The sequence below is a fragment of the Oncorhynchus masou genome, chromosome 24 (assembly GCF_036934945.1).
Source record: "Oncorhynchus masou masou isolate Uvic2021 chromosome 24, UVic_Omas_1.1, whole genome shotgun sequence".
NCBI lineage: Eukaryota > Metazoa > Chordata > Actinopteri > Salmoniformes > Salmonidae > Oncorhynchus > Oncorhynchus masou.
Window position 1 is genome coordinate 53,056,481 of NC_088235.1, and position 27,411 is coordinate 53,083,891.

The 27,411-nt window shown below is 42.3% G+C and overlaps 1 protein-coding gene across 3 annotated transcripts in view; it reads left to right on the top strand.

Annotated features, from left to right (window-relative positions):
• The window catches only part of LOC135512325 (cGMP-dependent protein kinase 1-like), a 171,256-nt gene that overhangs the window by 69,888 nt on the left and 73,957 nt on the right, over nucleotides 1-27,411 (top strand). For all 3 annotated transcript variants that reach the window (XM_064934247.1, XM_064934246.1, XM_064934245.1), the window contains exon 3: nucleotides 8,236-8,349. In XM_064934247.1, coding sequence (XP_064790319.1) covers nucleotides 8,236-8,349 — 114 coding nt within the window. The remainder of the gene's footprint in view (nucleotides 1-8,235; nucleotides 8,350-27,411) is intronic.

Here is a 27,411-nt window from a genome sequence, read left to right on the forward strand (position 1 = left end):
CACAGGGGATAATGAGGGGAGATGTGAGACACCTGGTGGGGGGTGGAGACAAGCACAAAGACAGGTGAAACAGATTAGGGTGTGACAGGTTCATGGTGTTGAAGGCAGATGATAGATCTAGAAGGATGAGAACAGAGGAGGAGGAGGAGTCCTCTTTGGCATTGAGAAGAGCAGTCTCGGTTGAGGGACCTGACTGGTTAGCCTGTCTAGGACATACTTTCTGCTAACATAACCCCCCTCCAAACATTCTGCTGAAAAGGCAGCGATGGAAATTCAAAAATATTTTTTGAAACATTTAACTTTCACACATTAACAAGTCCAATACAGCAAATGAAAGATAAACATCTTGTTAATCTACCCATTGTGTCCGATTTTTAAATTGTTTTACAGCGAAAACAAAACATATATTTATGTTAGATCACCACCAAACCCCCAAAAACACACAGCCAAAGATAGAGTCACAAAAGCAGAATTAGAGATAAAATGAATCACTAACCTTTGATAATCATCATCAGATGATACTCATATGACATCATGTTACACAATACATTTATGTTTTGTTAGATAATATGCATATTTATATCCACAAATCTCGGTTTACATTGACGCCATGTTCAGAAATGCCTCCAAAATATCCGGAGTAATTACAGAGAGCTACGCCAGATAACAGAAATTCTCATCATAAACCTTGACGAAAGATACGTTTTACATATAATTAACTTCATGCGACGAGCAATCCCGGATCCGGGATCCTATTTATAGCCTCAAGCTCGTTAGCATAACGCAACGTTAACTATTCATGAAAATTGCAAATGAAATGAAATAAATATATTTGCTCTCAAGCTTAGACTTTTGTTAACAACACTGTCATCTTAGATTTTCAAAATATGCTTTTCAACCATAGCTAAACAAGCATTTGTGTAAGAGTATTGATAGCTAGCATAGCTATAAGCCTAGAATTCAGACAGCAACATTTTCACAAAAACAAGAAAATCATTCAAATAAAATCATTTACCTTTGAAGAACTTCAGATGTTTTCAATGAGGAGACTCTCAGTTAGATAGCAAATGTTCAGTTTTTCAAAAAATATTATTTGTGTAGGACAAATCGCTCCGTTTTGTTCACGTTTGGCTACGAAAAAAATGTGTATCCAGTTATAGCCTCAAGCTCATTAGCATAACGTAACGTTAACTATTCATGAAAATCGCAAATGAAATGAAATAAATATGCTAGCTCTCAAGCTTAGCCTTTTCTTAACAACACTGTCATCTCAGATTTTCAAAATGCTTTTCAACCATAGCAAAACAAGCATTTGTGTAAGAGTATTGATAGCTAGCATAGCATTTAGCGTAGCATTTAGCGGGCAACATTTTCACAAAAACCAGAAAAGCATTCAAATAAAATAATTTACCTTTGAAGAACTTCGGATGTTTTCAATGAGGAGACTCTCAGTTACATAGCAAATGTTCAGTTTTTCTTGAAAGATTCTTTGTGTAGGAGAAATCGCTCCATTTTGTACATCACTTTTGGCTACCAAAAAACCCTGAAAATTCAGTCACCAAAACGCCAAACTTTTTTCCAAATTAACTCCATAATATCGACTGAAACATGGCAAACGTTGTTTAGAATCAATCCTCAAGGTGTTTTTCATATATCTCTTCATTGCTATATCGTTCGTGGAAGTCTGCTTTCTTCTCTGAATTAAATGGAAAAATACTTGCAGCTGAGGTTTACGCACCAATTTCGACGCAGGACACCGGGCGGACACCTGGTAAATGTGGTCTCTTATGGTCAATCTTCCAAAGATATGCCTACAAATACGTCACAATGCTGCAGACACCTTGGAGAAATGGCAGAAATTGTGGGCTCTCTCCTTGCGCATTCACAGCCATATGAGGAGACATTGGAAAACAGCGCTTCAAAAATTTTGCTCATTTCCTGTTTGAAGTTTCATCTTTTCGCCTGTAGCATCAGCTCTGTGGCACTCACAGATAGTATCTTTGTGTGTTTTCTTTCCAAAGCTGTCAATTATATGCATAGTCGAGCATCTTTTCGTGACAAAATATCTTGTTTAAAACGGGAATGTTTTTTTATCCAAAAATGAAATACTGCCCCTAGAGTTCAAAGAGGTTAAAGATACAGCGGTTGCATTAAGAACCAGTGTGTCAGATTTTTTTTAACATTACGAAAAAAGCATACCATGCAATAATCTAAACCGGCGCTAAGACGTAACAATATTTCTCCACCATGTTGGAGTCAACAGAAATACGAAATTACATCATAAATATTCCCTTACCTATGATGATCTTTCACCAGAATGCAGTGCAAGGAGTCCTAGTTCCACAATAAATCGTTGTTTTGTTCCATAATGTCCATTACTAGTGTCCAATTAGTTCCTTTTGTTAGCACGGTTAGTTCACATGTCCAAAAGCTGGCACTGGTCCAGACGAACTCGGACAAAAACTTCAAGTTATATTCCAGGTCGAATAAACTGGTCAAACTAAGTAGAGAATCAATCTTCAGGATGTTATTTTCATATATATCCAATAACGTTCCAACCGGAGCATTCATTTTTGTCTACAGAGTCATGGAACGCAGGCAATATCAACAGTAATGTGCGCAACCAGGAACTGGCATTCTGACAGACCACTGACTCAGTCCCCTCCCATCCGGTCATACATCACACTAGAGGCTTCATTCCACATTCTACTGACTGTTTCCATCTAGTGGAAGGCGTAGGAAGTGCGAACCTATCCATATCTTGCTTGGATGTGAATAGGCGATGACTTGAAATTCGACCAGCCCAAGAATTTCCACTTCCTGTTTGGAAATTTGCCTGCCCTATGAGTTCTGTTATACTCACAGACATAATTCAAACAGTTTTAGAATCTTCAGAGTATTTTCTATCCAATAGTAATAATACTATGCATATATTAGCATCTAGGACAGAGTTGGATGCAGTTCACTATGGGCACGCAATTCATCCAAAGTGAAAATGCTGCCCGCTCTCCCTAACAGGCTTAGAGTCAAGAAGATTGTTCTGAGAGAGATAGTGAGAGAGTTGGTCAGAGATAGCACGCTCAAGTGTTTTGAAAAGAAAAAAATAAGAGATACCGGTCTGTAGTTTTTGACGTCAGAGGGGTCGAATGTTGGTTTCTTGAGGAGGGGAGCAGATCTGACATTTTGAATTCAAAGGGGACGCAGCTAGTATTCAGGGATGAGTTGGGTCTGGAGAAGGGAGGGGGTGGGGTCAAGCGGGTAGATATACGGGCCGCCAGAACTCACTAGTTGCAGGATTTCATCTGGAGAGAGAGGGGAGAAAGAGGTTAAGGTGTAGGGTAGTTCTGTGTGCGTTTGACCAGTGGACTAAATAGGCTGAGTGAATGAGGATCAGATGATGTCAACCTTCTTTTCAAAGTGGTTGACAAAGTTGTCCACAGAGGAGGAGGAGGGAGGGGTGGAGGATTAAAGAGGAAGGGGTGGAGGATTAAAGAGGGAGGAGAAGGTAGAAGCTTGAAATTTAGAGTGATAGAAAGTCTTTTTATCAGCGGATACAGAGGAGTCTGTGATGCTAGCCACTAATGCCGTAGCATGTTACTTTTGTATGAAAAATAAGGGTGTACGGCTAACCCCCTACATCCTCTGTCATTCAATTCTCTGTCATACAAGAGAGATAATTGCATTTGATGACTGGAGAATGGCAGAGATGAAACAGTTACGTTATTGTAATGAAAAGGGAGAGAGAGGTTCCACATTACACTAATTTCCCAGAGGTGTCTCGATTTTGCAGGACAGTTGGTGTATCAACTCATGGTCCACCAGTTGAGCCTAAAGGTAAGGTGATCTCTTGTGAACATTATACGTTTTTAACTCCTATTTGCTATTTATGGCCTGTAAGGCCTCATTGACCTGAGCTCATACAACTAGTTTCTGAGTAAAAAAAGCATAATGTATGGATTATTTTGACTAGAACAAATACTCAGATGAAACGTATTGTGTTATTTATCACATACTACTTGTAAAAGTAGTGGCGGATGTGTGGCGGATGTGTTGTTGCCTACCCTCACCACCTGGGGGCGACCTGTCAGAAAGTCTAGGATCCAGTTGCAGAGGGAGGTGTTTAGTCCCAGGGTCCTTAGCTTACTGGTGAGCTGTGTGGGCACTATGGTGTTGAACGCTGAGCTGTAGTCAATGAATATCTTTCTTTCATAGGTATGTCCAAGTGGGTGGGGGCAGTGTGGAGTGCAATAGAGATTGTGTCATCTGTGGATCTGTTGGGGTGGTATGCAAAAACGACCAGCGTTTCAAAGCACTTCATGGCTACCAACGTAAGTGCTACGGGGCGGTAGTCATATAGGCAGGTTATCTTCGCTTTCTTGGGTACAGAGACTATGGTGGTCTGCTTGAAACATTGCAGACTAGGTCAGGGAGAGGTTGAAAATGTCAGTGAAGAGACTTGCCAGTTGGTCCACGCATGTTCTGAGTACATGTCCTGCTAATACATCTGGCCCCGCGGCCTGTTTAAAGGTTTTGCTCACATCGGTTATGGAGAGCCTGATCACACAGTCGTCCGGAACAGCTGGTGCTCTCTTGCATGCTTCAATGTTGCTTGCCTCAAAGCGAGCATAAAAGGAATTTAGCTTGTCTGGTAGGCTCGCGTACTTGGGCAGATTGTGGCTGTGTTTCTCTTTGTAGTCCGTAATAGTTTGCATGCCTTGCAACATCTGACGAGCGTCAGAGCCGGTGTAGTAGGATTCAATCTTATTCCTGTATTGGCGCTTTGCCTGTTTGATGGTTCGTCTGAGGGCATAGCGGGATTTCTCATAAGCATCTGGATTAGTGTCCCGCTCCTTGAAAGCGGTATCTCTAGTATTTAGCTCGGTACGGATGTTGCTTGTAATCTAAGGCTTCTGGACAGGATATGTACGTATGGTCACTGTGGGGACAACGTCGTCGATGCATTTATTGATGATCAGTGGTGGGCCGTCAGGGCCAGCAAGGCCTTCTCTGCTGGCCTAAACATCATCAGAATATATATATTTTTTAAATATATTTTCCCACAAATATGTATTAAATTATTCCCCAGAGTAAGAGTTATACTCTTCATTTCATAGCTTTCCTCTTGGTTGCACTGCTTTCAGACCCAGGTTGAGATTTGGAGGGCTGGTCTTTATGTTAGATCTTTTATCCAATCATATTCAGCCATCATGTGTTGCCAGGGGTCTAAAATCTGCCCTCAGGCCCTCAGAATCAACAGTGCGGGCGTTTGTAGCTTAAAGTGAATGGAAATTAAACTTTAGTGTCAACCAATCAGCTTTAGAGTTGGCTATTGTATGTCTGCTGGCTGGCTCCAGTGTTACACAGGAGCCAGCAAGCAGGCGTAGTGCGCGCTCGTCTTTTGATTGGATTACCAATATTGAGAGGCAGGTCCTATGGGCAGGTATATACAAAACCTTAGAACTAGGAAACTGAATTTGATAAACAAATTAATTTGTGTACTACTAAGCTGTTCTCGCCATTCTCAAGATGAACTTTTCAAGAAACGTTAGACATTGTAAGGAGAGGTCGCCCGACGCCGACGCTACAAAGCCTGTCACAGGTGGGAAAGGGGTTCGTTCGCCACTTTCAAAGTTCCAACTACGAGCGCTATCAATGGCTCACAGGCTCCGAGAAGCACTGCAAACTGTACTGCTGGGAATGCCTATTATTTGCAAGTGATCGATTTGGTGTTTGGAGCCACAATGGCTTTGCAAACTTGAGTTGTCTAAGCAAGGCAGCAACGAGACACCAAAGTACGGCTGGGCACTTACAAGCAATGGTGCTTTTGAAAACTTTTGGGGACACCCGAGTGGATCTACAGCTCAACGCCATGGCATCATAATGATGGTAATAAGAGGTGGATTAATTCGGGTGGGACTGTGTAGGACCTCACTGAAGGCCCAGGCACCAGGCCCACGGCACGCTATTATATGCATAGTCGAGCATCTTTTCGTGACAAAATATCTTGTTTAAAACGGGAACGTTTTTTTATCCAAAAATTAAAAGAGCGCCCCCTATATTGAAGAAGTTAAAGTTTCAAATTACTTTTCTCCCTTTTTCTCATTTCTTCTCTTCTCTTACACTATATATACAAAATTATGTGGACATCCATTCAAATGAGTGGATTTCACGACAGACCAGTGTTCAATCCCGGGCTGTGTCGGTAGATCCATGAGGCGTCGCACATTTGGCCCATCGTCACCCGGGTTAGGGGAGGGTTTGGCCGGCCGGGATGTCCTTGTCCCATCACGCTCTAGTGACTCCTTGTGGGTGGCCGGTTCGCATGCACGCTGACTTCAGTCACCTGCTGGTCACATTGGTGCTGGTGGCTTTCGGGTTAAGCAAGCAGTGTGTCAAGAAGCAGTGTGGCTTGGCAGGGTCGTGTTTTGGAGGATGCATGGCTCTCGACTTTTACCTCCGTATGGGAGTTGCAGCGATTGGACAAGACTGTAACTACCAATTGGATATCACGAAATTGGGGAGAAAAAGCAGTAGAAAGTACAAAAATAAATATACATATATATATATATTATTTGTGGATTCAGTTACGTATTTCAGCCACACCCATTTCTGACAGGTGTATCAAATCGAGCACACAGCCATGCAATCTCCATAGACAAACACTGACAGCAGAATGGCCTTACTGAAGAGCTTAGTGGTTTTCAACGTCACACCGTCATAGGTAAAATTTCTGTCCCGCTAGAGCTGCCCCTGTCAACTGTAAGTGCTGTTATTGTGATGTGGAAATGTCAAGGAGCAACAACAGCTGTCCTCGGGTTGCAACACTCACTACCAAGTTCCAAACTGTCTCTGGAAGCAACATCAGCACAATAGCTGTCGGAAGCATCTTAAAATGGATTTCCATGGCCGAGAAGCCGTGCACAATGCCAAGCATCGGCTGGAGTGGTGTAAAGCTCGCCCCCATTTGATCGGGAGCAGTGGAAAAGCATTCTTTGGAGTGATGAATCACCATCTGGCAGTCCGACGGACGAATCTGGGTTTAGCGGATGCCAGGAGAACGTTACCTGCCCAAATGCATAGTGCCAACTCTAATGTTTTGGGGAGGAGGAATAATGGTCTGGGGCTGTTTTTCATGGTTTGGGCTAGGCCCCTTAGTTCAAGTGAAGGGAAATCTTAACGCTACAGCATACAATGACATTCTAGACAATTCTGTGCTTTCAACTTTGTGGCAACAGTTTGGGGAAGGCCCTTTTCAGCATGACAATGCCCCCATGCACAAAGCGAGGTCAATACAGAAATGGTTTGTCGAGCTCAGTGTGGAAGAACATTACTGTCCTGCACAGAACCCTGACCTCAAGCCCATCGAACATCTTTGGGATGAATTGGAATGCCGACTGCAAGCCTGGCCTAATCGCCCAACATCAGTGCCCAACCTCACTAATGCTCTTGTGGCTAAATGGAAGCAGGTTCCCGCAGCAATATTCCAATATCTAGTGGAAAGCCTTCCTAGAAGAGTGGAGGCTGTTATAGCAGCAAAGGGGGACGAACTACATATTAATGCCCGTCAGAGCAGGTGTCCACATACTCTTGGTCATGTAGTGCATCTTCTGCTTCAGTTATTTTCATCAGATAACTACATACCCATCACTTTGTTTACTGCCATAGTCTTTTTCCCAAGTCAACCTTTTCTTAAACAATCAGAGCTCTAGTTCCTCTGGAGTATGCATATTTACGTGATGAGGCGCTTCCAAAACAAAATAGCTGCAATCGGCTCCAATCACAGACAAAAAGGCTTTGCAATCACACCCATCCCCATCCACAAGCCCCAATCACACAGAAAGGATGTCCTTAAACTTAACCAGTTTAGGACATAACTGTGTCTCTGTACAATTCCCTTGTTTTGGATTTAATCTTTTATATTGATCTGTCTTACTGTTGCTGAGCCATTGCTAAGCCATTGTGAAATGTGTGATTTCACAGTCTACTCTATTCTGTATCATAGTGCTTAGCTAGTGCATACTAGTTGAAAATAATGTATGATCCATACAGGGATTGAACCTACAGTCTATCAGTTTATTAGCATTATACTCTGATGTACTTTGCTAGATGGGCGATGATGATGTGCAAAGTCAAGTACAGGTGATATGTCACTGTGTATTTATCAGATACATTTAGGTTGATTGTGTCTATTTTCCAGATACATTAAGATATTGTGTGTTTGTGTGCATTTTTTAGATGGTAGGGTGGAGGTGACAAAGGAGAGTGTGAAGCTGTGCACAATGGGACCTGGGAAGGTATTTGGAGAGCTGGCCATCCTCTACAACTGTACTAGGACAGCAACCATCAAGAGTGAGTTTACACACACACACACACACACACACACACACACCAACGCAGTGAGGTCGGTGGCTGAGTAAACCCTAATGAATCCCAAGTGAACCATACAACCAGAGTGACATAGGCTATTAACCAAAATTGACAAACAATTTTTCACCAAATGTAAATACCTATGTAGCCAGGATACTCTACACAAGCAGTAGCCTCCGACGGCGGTATATTTCATGTAAATTCATACTCCATAGCCTTTTCCAACGCACCGGCGCTCACAAACACACACAATAGTTGTATTATGTGAAATATTATTACACACACATACACTGATTATACCAAACATATACCAACCCCCCCAAAAGAGTGTTCAATGCTGTCATCAAGGCAAAGGGTGGCTACTTTGAGGAATCTCAAATTTAAAGTATATTTTGATTTGTTTAACTTTTTATGGCTGCAGGGGCAATATTGATTAGCTTGGATGAAAGGTGCCCATATCAAACGGCTTGTTCCTCAGTCATAGTAGCTAATATTTGCATATCATTATTAGTATTGGATAGAAAACACTCTGAAGTTTCTAAAACTGTTTGAATATTGGCAAAATCCTGAATTGAATTCTAAACAGGAAGTCAGAAATCTGAGCTATTCACCAGAGCCCAAATGAAATCCCCTTGAGATATGAATTATGTTGCACTGCCTAGGGGTTCCACTAGATGTCAACCATCAATAGAAATTATAATGAGGCTTCTGTGTTGTTGTGGGAGTGAATGAGAGCAGAATATATCAGATGTCCATCAAGCAGCCATTTTGTGATCGCACTTTTTCCTCATGGTAGTCACTTACGTTCCATTGCTCACGTAGACAAGAAGGAATACTCCGGTTGGAACTTTATTGAAGCTATATGTTAAAAACATCCTAATGATTGATTCTGTACTTAGTATGAAACGTTTCTTCGACCGGTAATATGACTTTTTGAGTTTTCTCCGATATAACGCTGACCAGAATTAGCGTTTGGATATGTATACCAAACGTGCTAACAAAAGAAGGGATTTGGACATAAATAATGGACATTTTCAAACAAAACAAACATTTATTGTGGACCTGGGATTCTTGGTGTGCTTTCTGATGTAGATCATCAAAGGTAAGGGAATATTTATCATGTAATTTCTTGTTTATGTTGACGCCATCTTTGCGGCAGTGTTTTTACTTTTGAGCGCCGTCTCAGATTATTGCATGCGTTTTTTTTTCCGTAAAGTTTTTAAAAATCTGACACAGCGGTTGCATTAAGGAGAGGTGTATCTATAATTCCATGTGTATAACTTTCTGTTGAATTCCATGTGTAGTATTTCTGTTGAATGATGTGGCTACGCAAAATCACGGGATGTTTTTGGAACTAGTGAATCTATGCGCGCCAATGTAAACTCAGATTTTATGATATAAATATGAACTTTATCAAACAAAACATGCATGTATTGTCTAACATGAAGTCCTATGAGTGTCATCTGATGAAGATAATTCAAGGTTAGTGATACATTTTTTATTTTTTTCTGGTTTTTGTGAATGCTATATTTTTCTGAAAAATGGCTGTGCTTATTGTGGTTTGGTGTAGACCTAACATAATCGTTTGTAGTGCTTTCGTTGAAAAGCCTATTTGAAATCGGACACTTTGGTGGGATTAACAACGAGAATAGCTTTAAAATGTTATAAGACACATGTATGTTTTAGGAAATGTAATTATGTGATTTCTGTGGTTTGAATTTGGCGCCCTCTATTTTCACTGGTCGTTGTCATATCGATCCCGGTATCGGGATTGCAGCCATAACAGGCTAACACTTTTTTGGTTCCTACATGATTCCATATGTGTTATGTCATAGTTTATATGTATTCACTATTATTCTACAATGTAGAAAAAGGAAAAAGAATCTCAGTCAAGGTGAAACAGCCCTCTACCCAGTGGGCACACACTGGTTGAATCAATGCTGTTTCCACACCATTTTACATTTACATTACATTTAAGTCATTTAGCAGACGCTCTTATCCAGAGCGACTTACAAATTGGTGAATTCACCTTCTGACATCCAGTGGAACAGCCACTTTACAATAGTGCATCTAAATCATTAAGGGGGGGGGGTGGTGAGAAGGATTACTTATCCTATCCTAGGTATTCCTTGAAGAGGTGGGGTTTCAGGTGTCTCCGGAAGGTGGTGATTGACTCCGCTGTCCTGGCGTCGTGAGGGAGTTTGTTCCACCATTGGGGGCCAGAGCAGCGAACAGTTTTGACTGGGCTGAGCGGGAACTGTACTTCCTCAATGGTAGGGAGGCGAGCAGGCCAGAGGTGGATGAACGCAGTGTCCTTGTTTGGGTGTAGGGCCTGATCAGAGCCTGGAGGTACTGCGGTGCCGTTCCCCTCACAGCTCCGTAGGCAAGCACCATGGTCTTGTAGCGGATGCGAGCTTCAACTGGAAGCCAGTGGAGAGAGCGGAGGAGCGGGGTGACGTGAGAGAACTTGGGAAGGTTGAACACCAGACGGGCTGCGGCGTTCTGGATGAGTTGTAGGGGTTTAATGGCACAGGCAGGGAGCCCAGCCAACAGCGAGTTGCAGTAATCCAGACGGGAGATGACAAGTGCCTGGATTAGGACCTGCGCCGCTTCCTGTGTGAGGCAGGGTCGTACTCTGCGGATGTTGTAGAGCATGAACCTACAGGAACGGGCCACCGCCATGATGTTGGTTGAGAACGACAGGGTGTTGTCCAGGATCACGCCAAGGTTCTTAGCGCTCTGGGAGGAGGACACAATGGAGTTGTCAACCGTGATGACGAGATCATGGAACGGGCAGTCCTTCCCCGGGAGGAAGAGCAGCTCCGTCTTGCCGAGGTTCAGCTTGAGGTGGTGATCCGTCATCCACACTGATATGTCTGCCAGAAGGGGGAAAGGAGAAGATTAATTGTGTGTCGTCTGCATAGCAATGATAGGAGAGACCATGTGAGGTTATGACAGAGCCAAGTGACTTGGTGTATAGCGAGAATAGGAGAGGGCCTAGAACAGAGCCCTGGGGGACACCAGTGGTGAGAGCGCGTGGCGAGGAGACAGATTCTCGCCACGCCACCTGGTAGGAGCGACCTGTCAGGTAGGACGCAATCCAAGCGTGGGCCGCGCCGGAGATGCCCAACTCGGAGAGGGTGGAGAGGAGGATCTGATGTTTCACAGTATCGAAGGCAGCCGATAGGTCTAGAAGGATGAGAGCAGAGGAGAGAGAGTTAGCTTTAGCAGTGCGGAGCGCCTCCGTGATGCAGAGAAGAGCAGTCTCAGTTGAATGACTAGTCTTGAAACCTGACTGATTTGGATCAAGAAGGTCATTCTAAGAGAGATAGCGGGAGAGCTGGCCAAGGACGGCACGTTCAAGAGTTTTGGAGAGAAAAGAAAGAAGGGATACTGGTCTGTAGTTGTTGACATCGGAGGGATCGAGTGTAGGTTTTTTCAGAAGGGGTGCAACTCTCGCTCTCTTGAAGACGGAAGGGACGTAGCCAGCGGTCAGGGATGAGTTGATGAGCGAGGTGAGGTAAGGGAGAAGGTCCCCGGAAATGGTCTGGAGGAGAGAGGAGGGGATAGGGTCGAGCGGGCAGGTTGTTGGGCGGCCGGCCGTCACAAGAAGCGAGATTTCATCTGGAGAGAGAGGGGAGAAAGAGGTCAGAGCACAGGGTAGGGCAGTGTGAGCAGAACCAGCGGTGTCGTTTGACTTAGCAAACGAGGATCGGATGTCGTCGACCTTCTTTTCAAAATGGTTGACGAAGTCATCTGCAGAGAGGGAGGAGGGGGGAGGGGGAGGAGGATTCAGGAGGGAGGAGAAGGTGGCAAAGAGCTTCCTAGGGTTAGAGGCAGATGCTTGGAATTTAGAGTGGTAGAAAGTGGCTTTAGCAGCAGAGACAGAGGAGGAAAATGTAGAGAGGAGGGAGTGAAAGGATGCCAGGTCCGCAGGGAGGCGAGTTTTCCTCCATTTCCGCTCGGCTGCCCGGAGCTCTGTTCTGTGAGCTCGCAATGAGTCATCGAGCCACGGAGCGGGAGGGAGGACCGAGCCGGCCTGGAGGATAGGGGACATAGAGAGTCAAAGGATGCAGAAAGGGAAGAGAGGAGGGTTGAGGAGGCAGAGTCAGGAGAAAGGTTGGAGAAGGTATGAGCAGAGGGAAGAGATGATAGGATGGAAGAGGAAAGAGTAGCGGGGGAGAGAGAGCGAAGGTTGGGACGGCGCGATACCATCCGAGTAGGGGCAGTGTGGGAAGTGTTGGATGAGAGCGAGAGGGAAAAGGATACAAGGTAGTGGTCGGAGACTTGGAGGGGAGTTGCAGTGAGGTTAGTGGAAGAACAGCATCTAGTAAAGATGAGGTCGAGCGTATTGCCTGCCTTGTGAGTAGGGGGGAAGGTGAGAGGGTGAGGTCAAAAGAGGAGAGGAGTGGAAAGAAGGAGGCAGAGAGGAATGAGTCAAAGGTAGACGTGGGGAGGTTAAAGTCGCCCAGGACTGTGAGAGGTGAGCCGTCCTCAGGAAAGGAGCTTATCAAGGCATCAAGCTCATTGATGAACTCTCCGAGGGAACCTGGAGGGCGATAAATGATAAGAATGTTAAGCTTGAAAGGGCTGGTAACTGTGACAGCATGGAATTCAAAGGAGGCGATAGATAGATGGGTAAGGGGAGAGAGAGAGAATGACCACTTGGGAGAGATGAGGATCCCGGTGCCACCACCCCGCTGACCAGAAGCTCTCGGGGTGTGCGAGAACACGTGGGCGGACGAAGAGAGAGCAGTAGGAGTAGCAGTGTTATCTGTGGTGATCCATGTTTCCGTCAGTGCCAGGAAGTCGAGGGACTGGAGGGAGGCATAGGCTGAGATGAACTCTGCCTTGTTGGCCGCAGATCGGCAGTGGTAGTGAAATTTAATGAAATTACTTTGATCCAACGAATAGATGTTGAATTGACGTCTGTGCCCAGTGGGTAGCCACAACATATTGGATTTTGCTCTGTTTGAGTGGCTCAGTAGACAAACGTGGCGCATGCAGCTCACCATTTTTGTTATTTCCTAATTGCTGTGCTTAAGTTTACACCTTAGGTGTTACCACCATAGGCCTACACACATTTCATTGAGCCTGTGTGTGCTATGAGACTGTGTCAGGATGAGGGACATGTGTTTATGGAACACAGAGGACATGGGTACAGATTGGAGATGTAGGGTTGGATAGGACTAACACAGGAAAAGCACAAGGTGGCAGATAGCCTAGTGGTTAGAGTGGTGGACTAGTAACTGCAAGGTTGCAAGATCAAATCCCTGAGCTTACAAAGCAAAAATCTGTTGTTCTGCTCCTTAACAAGGCAGTGAACCCACTGTTCTTAGGCTGTCATTGAAAATAAGAATTTGTTCTTTTAACTGACTTGCCTAGTTAAATAAATAAAAAAACAGGATCAACATATCACTTTGTGTTAGGACATCTACAATGGATGTATGCAGATTCTGTACAGCTCAATAATGTTGTATCTGAAACTTTATCAGTTTCATTGGCAGGTCCCAGTCAGATTCACATAATATCCCTGAACTTAAACCTCATTGAGTCATTAATAAATTACTCACATAAGGCTGTGATGTATCAGTGACCCAGGTGTGAAGGATAGAGGGTCCTTGAGGAGGGGGGTTGGGGAAGAGAAGAGGGCATGAGGGGGAAAGTTATTTACCTTCCTCACCTATGATTAATAGTGGTGAGGAGGCTGTCAGTCAGCCACCTTCTACCTGTTCCTCTGGCCGGAGTGTTGCATCTCCTGGCTCCGTTGCCATGGTGTTGAGTCCTCAGAGAGGGTTGAGACTAGGTCTCTGGGGTATTCCCTACAGTTAGTGTCTCACCCTTCACAGTCCCCTGCCTCCTTACACACCCACTCACATGTCCCCCACTACCACTGCTCACACAATGTGGAATTACTGTGTGTTTTTGTGTGTGTGCATGTTATTTAATAAAAACATACATTTTGCTGCCAGTATGAAGCATCTGGGAATGGATATGTACAGTATATGTTCTTCCAGGTGACTTTTCAAGTGCACGCTCCTCTATGTATCATTTCAAATCAAATGTTATTGGTCACATACACATGGTTAGCAGATGTTATTGTGAGTGTAGTGAAATGCTTGTGCTTCTAGTTCTAATAGTTCAGAAATATTTAACAACTACCTAATAAAAACAAATCTAAGTAAAGGGATGGAATAAGAATATATTCAGTTGAAGTCTGAAGTTTACATACACATAAGCCAACTACATCAAACATTTTGGGTAGCCTTCCACAAGCCTCCCACAATAAGTTGGGTGAATTTTGTCCTATTCCTCCTGACAGAGCTGGTGTAACTGAGTCAGGTTTGTAGGCCTCCTTGCTCGCACATGCTTTTTCAGTTCTGCCCACAAAGTTTCCATAGGATTGAGGTCAGGGCTTTGTGATGGCCACTCCAACACCTTGACTTTGTTGTCCTTAAGCCATTTTGACACAGCTTTGGAAGTGTGCTTGGGGTCATTGTACATTTGGAAGACCCATTTGCCACCAAGCTTTAACTTCCTGACTGATGTCTTGATGTTGCTTCAATATATCCACATAATTGTCCTCCCTCATGATGCCATCTATTTTGTGAAGTGCACCAGACCCTCCTGCTGTCCCCAGTCCACCTGGCCATGCTGCTGCTCCAGTTTCAACTGTTCTGCCTTATTATTATTCGACCATGCTGGTCATTTATGAACATTTGAACGTCTTGGCCATGTTCTGTTATAATCTCCACCCGGCACAGCCAGAAGAGGACTGGCCACCCCACATAGCCTGGTTCCTCTCTAGGTTTCTTCCTAGGTTTTGGCCTTTCTAGGGAGTTTTTCCTAACCACCGTGCTTCTACACCTGTATTGCTTGCTGTTTGGGGTTTCAGGCTGGGTTTCTGTACAGCACTTTGAGATATCAGCTGATGTACGAAGGGCTATATAAATAAATATATATATATATATTTTTTTTTTTATGATTTTGAAATGATTTGATCCTGCAGCAAACACCCCCACAACATGATGCTGCCAACGCTGTGGTTCACTATTGTGATGGTGTTCTTTGGCTTACAAGCTTCCCCCTTTTTCCTCCAAACATTATGATGGTCATTATGGCCAACAGTTCTATTTTTGTTTCATCAGACCAGAGGACATTTCTCCAAAAAGTACGATATTTGTCCCCATGTGCAGTTGCAAACCGTAGTCTGGCTTTTTTATGGCAGTTTTGGAGCAGTGGCATCTTCCTTGCTGAGCGGCCTTTCTGTTTAAACCATTTTAAAAAATTAAAACACGTAGTTACATTCTAGCTGCGGGTCCAGTTCCGGCATTGTTTAAGCCTAGTTGAGGCGACCCTGAATCCCGAGTTTTGGCTCGATAGGTCATTCGGAGCCCGAGCAGCAACCTTAATTAGTGCTGAAAATTCACTTTTTCCAGGCTTTGCTATGGTGTCCCTGAAAAAGCTATCGGACAGAAACGTTAAGGTCCGTATCTATGGGCCGATGCGGTTTCAATGCACCTTAGACTTGTGACTCTGGGACTTTTCTAAATGTCGACATTTTCACGATGGTCAAAATGAATTGAAATCATTGCAAATGTACAAGGCTGTTCCTCGGACGGAGAGTGGTCTAGAGCCACATAACTCACTGTTCATGACCAACTTAATTCCTAGAATATGTATATATAGTTTCAGAGCTCTAGGTCTGACGGTTCTTTCATAGTTCGAACGCAGGTAACCGTTGCAGGCTCTTTGTGTCTTTAAGCCCCTCACTGTTTCACTCCCCATTGACTGTGTGTGTGTGATTTCAGAAAATCAAAGACAATCACAGAAATCACAGAGCTCCGAAACCCACCTTAACGGATTTGTCTGAACACGCCGCAACTGGATCTGTAACCCTTTGAAAGAAAAACACATTTCTTTGACCATCACCAATTGTACTTGGTACGATTTCTTGTAAATTACAATAGATAAATGGCTGGTTCTTTTTTCCTGACACCGTAGGTTCATTTACTGTGTCGTGAAGCGGTCAAATTAGCGCTCTACTTTTGTGTTTGACCTTTAAAAACTTCTTAAGTATACCACCCCCCCCCTTCTCTCAATTTCTGCCTGAAGACATACCCAAATCTAACTGTCTGTAGCTCAGGCCCAGAAGCAAGGATATGAATATTCTTGGTATAATTTGAAAGGAAACACTCTGCATTTTGTGGAAATGTGAATTGAATGTAAGAGAATATAACACCATAGATGGTAGAAGAAAATACAAGGAAATAAACATATACGTTTTCTGTTTTTCTTGTTGCTCCATCACCTTTCAACTGAACAAAAACAGCCAAACATACAGATAGGATGCTGGGGATGATTTGAATGAAGAACATAAGATGGCAACAGTATTTGAAAAAAAAGTTTCAGAGCATGTAGTCACCCAGGTGTCCCACACAAGATGCCCAAATGTACCCAAGTGGCCGAATTGGTACAGTGATACATTTTGAAGTAAATTACTATATACAAAATACTAAAATGCAATTCTAACACACCCCCCCAAAATGTTTTTTTTTTAATATTAAAAATATGAAAATATGAAAAAATGTATAATAACAAGGGTAACTAACACACATTCAATGTATATTGTACAATATTGTGAAGACCCTCAGTCCTCTACACAATATTGTGCTTCTGATGCCATGCCCAATAGCAGTCTCTTTCTGCTGTAAAGCAGGTTACTGAACAGGTGGTGCAGGTGATGGGGCATTTCCTGTGACAAAGTGCACTTTGACGCCTCCCCACTGTGCCCTTTTTGCCCTGAGGCACATTCATGCCTGCAGAGCTGAATCTGGGCAAGTGAACACCACTGGTTGGAGCAGAAGGGACAGAGGGAGAGGGGGCAGAGGTAGAGGGGGCAGAAGGTGAAAGCATACCTAGCCCAGAACATAGCCCAGTTGACAAATTATTACAAACAGTAACCAGCCAAGCAGAAGCGTTACAAAACTCAGAAATATAAATAAAATGAATCCCTTACCTTTGATGATCTTCATATGGTGGAAATCAGAAGACATTAATTTACTCAATAAATGTTCCTTTTGTTCGATGAAGTCTCTTTATATCCAAAAACCTCAGTTTTGTTAGCGCGTTTTCTTCAGTAATCCACAGGCTCAAACTCAGTCAACAATCAGACAAAAAAATCCAAATTGTATCCGTAAAGTTCATAGAAACATGTCAAACAATGTTTATATTCAATCCTCAGGTTGTTTTTTAGCCTAAATGATCTATAATATTTCAACCGGACAATAATGTCGTCAATATAAAAGGTAAACAAGAAATGCACATGCGCCTGAAAAAACTCTGTGTCACGTTAGGGTCCACTCGTTCAGACTGGTCTTACTCCCTCATTTATAATAATACAAGCCTGAAACAATTTCTAAAGACTGTTGACATCTAGTGGAAGGCATAGAAACTGCAAATGGAGTCCTAAGTCAATGGATACTGTAATGGCATTGAATAGAAAACAACAAAACCTAAAAAAACTACTTCCTGAATGGATTTTTCTCAGGTTTTCGCCTGCTAAATCAATTCTGTTATACTCACAGACACTATTTTAACAGTTGTGGAAACTTTAGGGTGTTTTCTATCCAAATCTACCAGTTATATGCATATCATATCTTCTGGGCCCGAGTAGCAGGCCGTTTAATTTGGGGATGCTTTTCATCCAAAATTCCGATTGCTGCCCCCTACCCTAGAGAGGTTTTAACTCTCTAACTCACTTTATCAATCTTGTCAATAATATCATGTAGATCTGTGTACCTGGACTTTGCCTTTGATTTTCCAGATTTACTCGCCATAATTCTTTCAATAAAGTACCAGAAAATGATCTCGACTCAATACTGCTTTGCGCAAACAAAGTGGCTCCTTCGGGCTCCTTCACAATGGTGAATGGCTGTGGTACGCTCGACTTTAGTTCAAGAGCTGGTCTTCCCGGATATAAACATTAGATATTGCCGTTTACCTCAGCCCATTGGCTATCTACCAAGCGAGATTTCAAGACGATCAGTGGTGATTGGGCAGATATACAGTCATTCAAAGAAGCACTGGTGATATCATTGGCAAGCAGGAGGTCATTGTTTGGTGTGTTCAAATCAGTTCCTTTCGGTCAATATGCCCCGTAAAAAGAACCATCAAGTATGGTTGTGTTACTAACAAACAGAGGATTACAATGAAACCAACCATGACTAGATAAATGTAAATGTAGTGTGAGTAATTCTATCGAACGTTTCGTTGAAAGTTGAAGGACACGGAATTCATGACACAAGCCATTTACAAAATGTGTCGTGTTATGCTATAAAAATGGATTTAATCGAACAAAACAACCATTTATTGTGAAGATTGGACCTTTTGTATTGCCAAAAGAAGATCAACAAAGGTAATTGATTATTTTATTGCCTTTTTTGACTTTTGTGACGCTAATACTTGGTGGAAAATGCTAGTAATACTTGTGTGTGTGGTGCACTGTCGTCAGATTATCGTAAGGATTGCTTTCGCCAAAAAGCATTTTTAAAATCTGTTACTGCGGTTGGATTAACCTGTTGCGAATCTAGGGTCAGTATTTTCATTTTTGTAAAAAAAAGTTCCCATTTTAAATGGTATATTCTCTCAGGACAAGATGCTAGAATATGCATATAATTGACAGCTTTGGATAGAAAACACTAACGTTTCCAAAACTGTAAAGATATTGTCTGTGAGTATAACAGAACTGATGTTGCAGGCGAAAGCCTGAGAAAAATCCAATCCGGAAGTGCCCCAGGTGGCCACATTGCGTAAGTGGTCACATGGTGACTCAGAGAGAGATTCTCACGTAAAATACAGAGGTAGCCATTACTCCAATCGGTCCTACTGAAAAACTAATTGTCCCAACGGATATATTATCGAATAGATATTACAAAAACACCAAGAGGATTGATTATAAACAACGTTTGCCATGTTTCTGTTGATATTATGGAGCTAATTTGGAATATTTTTCGCCGTTTTCATGACTGCAATTTCCGGGCGATTTCTCAGCCAAACGTGAAGAACAAATGGAGCTATTTCGCCTACAAAAATAATATTTTGGGAAAAAATGAACTTTGGCTATCTACCTGGGAGTCTCGTGAGTGAAAACATACGAAGTTTATCAAAGGTAAATGATTTAATTTGATTGCAAATGCTTGTCTAGCTTTGGCTGTAAAGAATATTTTGAAAATCTGAGATGACAGGGTGATTAACAAAAGGCTAAGCTGTGTCTCAATATATTTCATTTGTGATTTTCATGAATAGGAATATTGCCTAGGGATATTTATGTCTGTTGCGTTATGCTCATTAGTGTCAGGCGATGATTACACTCCCGGATCTGGGATGGGGAGTCACAAGATTAAGAAGAAGTTTTTAAAGGATGTTCGATACATGTATTTACAAGAACGTTTAATATTACGAATTGTGTATTTAGTATCTTTGCGCTATGCTATTTCATCGGATGTTAGCCTATGCGGGACGTTAGCGTCTAGAGAGGTTAATCCCAGAAAAATGGCCTTAACTCAAAAAGCGTTAGGCCAAGCGTTAGCCAATTAGGCCAAACCTGTGCTCACCAAGTTTCATCTTCAAAGTATTTTCCGTTTAGGAGAAATGGCCATGTCATTTTAGTGATGTTTTGTACATGTTGAAAATGTTATAAAACGGAACCCAAATGTCCGAGATACTTTATTTAATGACTTCCCGGAAGATCTGGTCCTGGGGCATGGCTTGAGGCCCTTGCCATATTTTAGAAACATTCGCAGACGTCTAGTAAGGGACGACACATTTGCAATATGGAGATCCTCATCAATTATACAGGAAATGCAATTTGCCTCCCTTTTGCAGGTCATTCCACAGCATTTCAGTTGGGTTGAAGTCAGGACTCTGACTGGGCCACTCCAGAAGGCGTATTTTCTTCTGTTAACCTCACTTGGGTACAGGGCAGTATTTTCACGTCTGGATGAAAAATGCGCCCAAAGTAAACTGTCTGTTACACAGGCCCATAAGCTAAGATATACATATATTTAGTAGATGTGGATAGAAAACACTCAACAATTTCTAAAACTGTTAAAATAAGGTCTGTGGGTATAACAGAACTGATATGGCAGGCGAAACCCCGAGGACAAACCATTCCAAAAAAATTACATTTCAGCCTACCACTATTTTCAATGGCTGTCACTTTTCCCGGGTTGCAGTTCCTAGGGCTTCCACTAGATGTCAACAGTCTATAGAAAGAGTTTCAGGCTGGGTTTTGGAAAAATGAGCCAGAAATTGTAGTTATTCTAGGTCGCTCACATTTTGGCTGTAGTGTTTCCAAGCGTGTGAATGAGAGCGTGTTCTTTGGTATTTTTATCCGGTAAAGACTAACGATTCTCCGTCTTAACTTCTTGAAACTCCCCATCCCGGATCCGGGATCGTGACTAAAGCCTCAGGCTCATTAGCATAACGCAACGTTAACGATTTCTGAAAATTGCAAATAAAATGAAAATAATGCGCCTACTCTCAAGCTTAGCCTTTTAACAACACTGTCATCTCAGATTTTCAAAATATGAGCTTCAGATGTTTTCAATGAGGAGACTCTCAGTTACATAGCAAATGTGCAGTTTTTCAAAAAAATATTATTTGTGTAGGACAAATCGCTCCGTTTTGTTCACGTTTGGCTATGAAAAAAACCTGTATACAGTTATAGCCTGAAGCTCATTAGCATAATGTAACGTTAACGATTTCTGAAAATCGCAAATAAAATGAAAATAATGCACCTACTCTCAAGCTTAGACTTTTCTTAACAACACTGTCATCTCAGATTTTCAAAATATGCTTTTGAACCATAGCAATTCACTAATTTGTGTAAGAGTATGCTAAGCTAGCTTAGTATTTTGAGTAGCATTTAGCATGCAACATTTTCACAAAAACCAGATAACCAAATAAATAAAAGCATTTACCTTTGAAGAGCTTCGGATGTTTTCAATGACATGACTCTCAGTTACATACCAAATGTGCAGTTTTTCCTGAAAGCGTCTTTGTGTAGGAGAAATCGCTCCGTTTTGTACATCACATTTGGCTACCGAAACGAACCGAAAATTCAGTCACCTACAACGTCAAACTTTTTCCGAATTAACTCCATAATATCGACCGAAACATGGCAAACGTTGTTTGGAATCAATCCTCAAGGTGTTTTTTCACATATCTCTTCATTGATATATCGTTCGTGGAAGCCTGCATTCTTCTCTGAATTCTGTGGAAAAATACTTGCAGCTGACTTTTGCGCACCAATTTCGGCGCAGGACACCGGGCGGACACCTGGTAAATGTGGTCTCTTATGGTCAATCTTCCAATGATATGCCTACAAATACGTCACAATGCTGCAGACACCTTGGGGAAACGGCAGAACTTGTGGGCTCTCTCCTTGCTTATTCACAGCCATATGAGGAGACATTGGAAAACAGCGCTTCAAAGATTTTGCTCATTTCCTGTTTGAAGTTTCATCTTGGTTTCGCCTGTAGCATCAGTTCTGTGGCACTCACAGATAATTTCTTTGCAGTTTTGAAAACGTCAGTGTTTTCTTTCCAAAGCTGTCAATTATATGCATAGTCGAGCATCTTTTCGTGACAAAATATCTTGTTTAAATCGGGAACGTTGTTTTATCCAAAAATGAAATACTGCCCCTAGAGTTCAGAGGTTAACCTCATTGAGCATTCTGCGCTGTGCTCTTGCAGTCATCTTTCCAGGACGGCCAATCCTAGGGAGAGTAGCAACAGTGCTGAACTTTCTCCATTTATAGACAATTTGTCTTACCGTGGACTGATGAACTTCAAGGCTTTTAGAGATACTTTTGTAACCATTTCCATCTATATGCAAGTCAACAATTCTTAATCTTAGGTCTTCTGAGATCTCTTTTGTTCGAGGCATGGTTCACATCAGGCAATGCTTCATGTGAATAGCAAACTCACATTTTGTGAGTGTTTTTTATATTTCAGGGCAGCTTTTATCTTTTTATCAGCTCTTATCTTTTGGAGAAGTCATTAGCCTCGGGGTTCACATACTTTTTCCAACCTACACTGTGAATGTTATTTCATAGTTGATGTTTTCACTATTATTCTACAATGTAGAATATAGTAAAAATAAAGAAAAACCCTTGAATGAGTAGGTGTCCAAACTTTTGACCGGGTACTGCATATATTCTGTATATATTTGACTGTCAGTCCTTTCATGAATAGCTCTATGAATATGAGAGTGGATTCATTTCTCCAGCATAATCTCTCAGATTTTTACCAAAAGAGGCAGGGTCATGCTTTGTTATTGTTTCAACTGCGGATTGCCCCTTTAAGCTAAAGCATGAGTGAGGGTGAAACATTTTAAAATCAACTGGTTTAAAGCAGACATCAACTGACTAGGTGTCCTGCTCGATCACATTTCCACTAATATACTGTATATGGAAATGCTTATGTGATTGGGGCTTTCTCTTCTTCCTGATGTATATTACTTTCATATAATTATATAGGAAGTAAGTGCTGTTTAAAATTATTAGAACTAATGTTTTTTTCTCCCACAGTGTGACTGAACATGTACTAGTCTTTAGACCGGGACTGTCTGTGGAGATGAGGGCACTCAGAACAGAGGGAGGCAGTGAGAGGAGAGCACTTGTACTCTCAGGAGGAGGTGTGCTGTGTATTTGCGTCTCCACTTGTCACACACATCTCATATCACCACAAACAAGAGTTTTTATAGAGTTGGAGTGTCTGCCCTTGAAAGAGAGAGAAAAGGAAATAGAGGGGGCAGAGAGCTGCAGGCATACAGAAAGAGATAGAGGTAAATTCAAATGAGAGATGAGAGAGGAATGCAGACAGAGAACGAGATGAAAAGTGAGGAAGGTGAAGAGAGAGAAATAGAAAGCTCCAGGAATTCAGTGTGAGAATAGCTCTGCATCTTAACAAAAATGTTTTAATGGACATTTTTATGGTAATATCTGTCAATACCAACATAGGCATGGCAAAAGAAAACTATTGAAAATAACATGAGTGGTCACTTCAGACAAAATAATTTCTGACATTTTGTAGGCTATTGTTAGTCAACTTGTCTGTAATTAGATACATGTATCTTCTCTTATGTCATTATATGTTGCCATAGAAGACTAAATAAACCCTTTGTCATCAGAATGTCATAAATCGATATAATAAATGCTTCAACTTAGTTTACATTTGTAAATCTCCTTCATCTTTCACGGACCAAAGACATTAGGGACCAGGGAGAAAATGTGAAAATAGAAAGCTTTGAAAACGACCCAACATATTCCGGAGAAGATTTTAGTTCGGCTTGGATGCATATTTTATGTGGTTGAAATACTATCAGGTTTTATGATGCTGATAAAGATAGCACCTCTACAGATGTAACTGAGCTTTCACATTCTCTAAAGATGCTGAAGAAAATCATATTTCTCCACTTCTGTTCCCGAGACACAATTTTTCCTACATTTGGTATATCGTTTTACTGCAAGAAATGCTTAATTTTGCAGGAGTTAATATTAAGGCTGTGTGAGAGGTTATAGACCTACAGTCAGTGTTCAGATTTCAGTTTTCATATAACCCATCTGAAAAGTAGGCTACAGTTCCCTTGACGGGCCATAGGCCTATTTGAAGTCCCAGCCGTGACTTTCGAATTAGTATTGCGCCTCAATCACCACACATAACGTGTCACTGCTCTCATCCTCTTTTACCACTTCACCAAATCTTCCATAAAACATTACTTTCCTGGTCCTCCTTTCTCTTTATTTTCAATTCTCATATTGCAGCTCCTCTCGTATTGAATTGAACTCCAACATTGCCATTTTTGCCTCCGTGGATGGAGTAACCTTTTTTTTGCCAGTTTCCAAAAGCATTTGGCCCTTTACTTAACTAGACAAGTCAGTTAAGAACAAATTCTTATTTACAATGACGGCTCACCGGGGAACAGTGGATTAACTGCTTTGTACAGATTTTTATCTTGTCAGCTCAGGGATTCGATTTCAGCAACTTTTCAGTTACTTGTCCAACACTCTAACCACTAGGCTACCTGCCACCCTGAAGTTTAGGGACTAATGCTAAGCCTCTCAATGTAGCCTATGTAAATACATTTCACAAGAATGATACATTTATGGATGTTTTATCTTTAGTCAAGCCACCTACCTGCCCTTCATCCACACAATATTTGACGACCCTAAACCCGTCCGACTTGCATATATAACCATGGGGACTGCGGGTTGAGTCAACCCGTGCATCACTAGTGTGAGCTGTCAGTGTCCCACGAGACCAGCTAAACCGAATGGACAATGTATTTTGAGTCACACCCTTGAAACAAGAGTTCCCACAAAATCTTTTTTTGGCTTTTTTCACAGTGATTTTGAACCATGGTTGGTTGCTCGTCTTATTGAGCTATTTCCCATCTAGGCTTACAGATGTGTAGTTGAACGCTAGGCCCCTGCTGAGATAGGAAGCTTTTTAGTAAGAGTGATTGGTGACCTCTCAGAGAAGGATGACCTCTCTGACCCAACTATACTAAGGGCTCTATTTTTGACTGTAAGGAGGTGCAAGTGTCAAACGCACATTAGTTTGTAATTTTGCCATGTAAAAACTGGCGCCCTGGTATTTTCCAGCCCTCACACCAGGTTCGACAATTTACCTGTCTAACATCAGCTCACTTATGCTAAGATGGGAGGGGTGGCAATATCTGAGATGTGTACTTAAAAGCAAGTGCAAAACTGATACATTTGCGATAATGTGACGTTAAGACCCACAAAAAGCAGGTCCTAGCGTTAACAGTTGATAATGGCATGGAATTTGACTGCGGAAGTGCAGGCTATCCAGCCGTTATGCACAGTGCCCATGGAAGAGAGATGTGATTTTTGTGCCTGTGAATCTTGCCTTTAGAAGCATAGAACTATTGTCCCTCCGCCCACTTCTTTAATTTGATTCAAAACCAAGCACAGACGACCCTCCCCTTAATCAAGGCTGGTTTATCAGCAACGCATAGGTGTGTAATTTTATCCTGGCCATTAGCCAAGTACCCTATGAATAAAGGGGTTTTAAATGGTCTACTGAGAGTACTTTGAAATATTTTAGGTTTTTTGCCATCATGCATCGTGCTTTTTCATTATTCAGAATTTATATACTTCATTATGCTTGTTTAAGTAGGCTGTCCATCCTGATTTTCAAAGAATGCACTTTGTTGGATTACCAAAAACACGCTCCTCCACAACTTTTGTCCTCCTATAATGCCAAATCAACTGCAGATTTTCTTGAGAAGCTACCTCACACATTACCAATGATTCAATTGACAGGAAGAGGTAGGCTTCAAATGTTTTCAGAAGATGAGCAGGGACTCTGCTGTCCTAGCTTCAGGGGGAAGCTGGTTCCACCATAAGAGTGCCAGGACAGAGAAGGGCTTGGACTGGGCTGAGTGCTACCTGCCCTCCCATAGGGGTGGGAGGGCCAAGTGACCAGAGGTGGCAGAACGGAGTACTCAGGTTGGTGTGTAGGTTTTGAGCAGCCTGAAGGTAGGGAGGGGCAGTTCCTCTTGCTGCTCTGTAGGCAAGTACCATGGTCTTGTAGTGGATGCAGGCGGAACTGCAGCATTCTGGATAAGTTGCAAGGGTTTGATCGTACTGTCGTGTAGTAATGTGACAAACTGATGTGGTGACGTCCGAAAGGAATGTGAGGGGATTACATGGACAGTGATGAGTAAAGACATGAAGTTTACCTCAGAGGCTCGTTGATTTAATTCTATGTAATACCTTAACTTAGCACGAGTTATCAGTATAGAATTGAACAATGGCGATGAGGATGTTTGAAAATGATAGTTAAATCTTAAAAGTGAGTTAGTGTTGTCGAAATGGAAAACACTGTGCCAAAGTTTGACTGCTGCAATGAGCCCACTACACTAGGTCCACGCTGGACCTTGTGGTTGATGGCTTTTGAGCTGTTCACCAATGGTAAAGAATCAATACTGTCCGGTGACGTTGATGCGGTTACAAAACAACGGAGGAGAGCTTTGCTTTTACATCAAGCTAGGACAGATGCGCAGGACATTTGCCACACTCGCAGACACCGGAGAACCAACGGACTATGTCAGGGCCGTGGCAGCGTTAAACGCATATTTCGTGCCACAGGTGAACACAGCGTTTGCGGGACAGACATTTTATCAACTGACACAGAAAATTGGCGAGACAGTTCAGCAATTTGTTACTCATCTTAGACAAGCAGCTAAAGACTGACTTTGCTGGAGATGAGGACAATCAGATTAGAGATGCCATAATGGGCAAATGTTATTCTGAATGTGCGCCAAAAGCTATTGGAGGACCCTGGGCTAATATTAGGCTAGCCGCACAATGTGAAAGAATTGAAGTGCAAATGGCCGCCATGCATGTGAGTACAAGGGCAGAAGGTAGCCTAGTGGTTAGAGCGTTGGGCCAGTAACCAGAAGGTTGCTGGATAAAATCCCTGAGCTAACAAGGTAAAAATCTGTCGTTCTACCCCTGAGCAAGTCAGTTCACCGGACACAGTGGATGTTGATTAAGGCAGCCCCCTGCAACTCTCTGATTCAGAGGGGTTGGGTAAAATGTGGAAGACACAGTTCAGTTGAATACATTCAGTTGGACAACTGACTAGGTATCCCCCTTCCCCTCATAATGCAAGATATGCTGATTTCAAAGCTGACTGTAACCAAAAACATTAAGACAGATGCTAAATATGAGACGGTGCATCATGTTTTCATACAGATATAAAAAGACTCATATTTGGAGTAACATTGGCGAGCAGAAAGGGAAATCCAAGACCTATATGCAGACAACCGTCGTAAAGGTGGACGTCGGCGATGAGGTTCTCCTAAAACAGGACAAAACAGACAAGTTCACAACAAGATATCACACACTGATAAATAAAGAGGGAAACAATGTGATTGTTCAATCTCCAAATGGAGTGAGGTATTCAAGGAATACAACAGTCGTGAAGAGGTATATATTTGAGCAGCCGG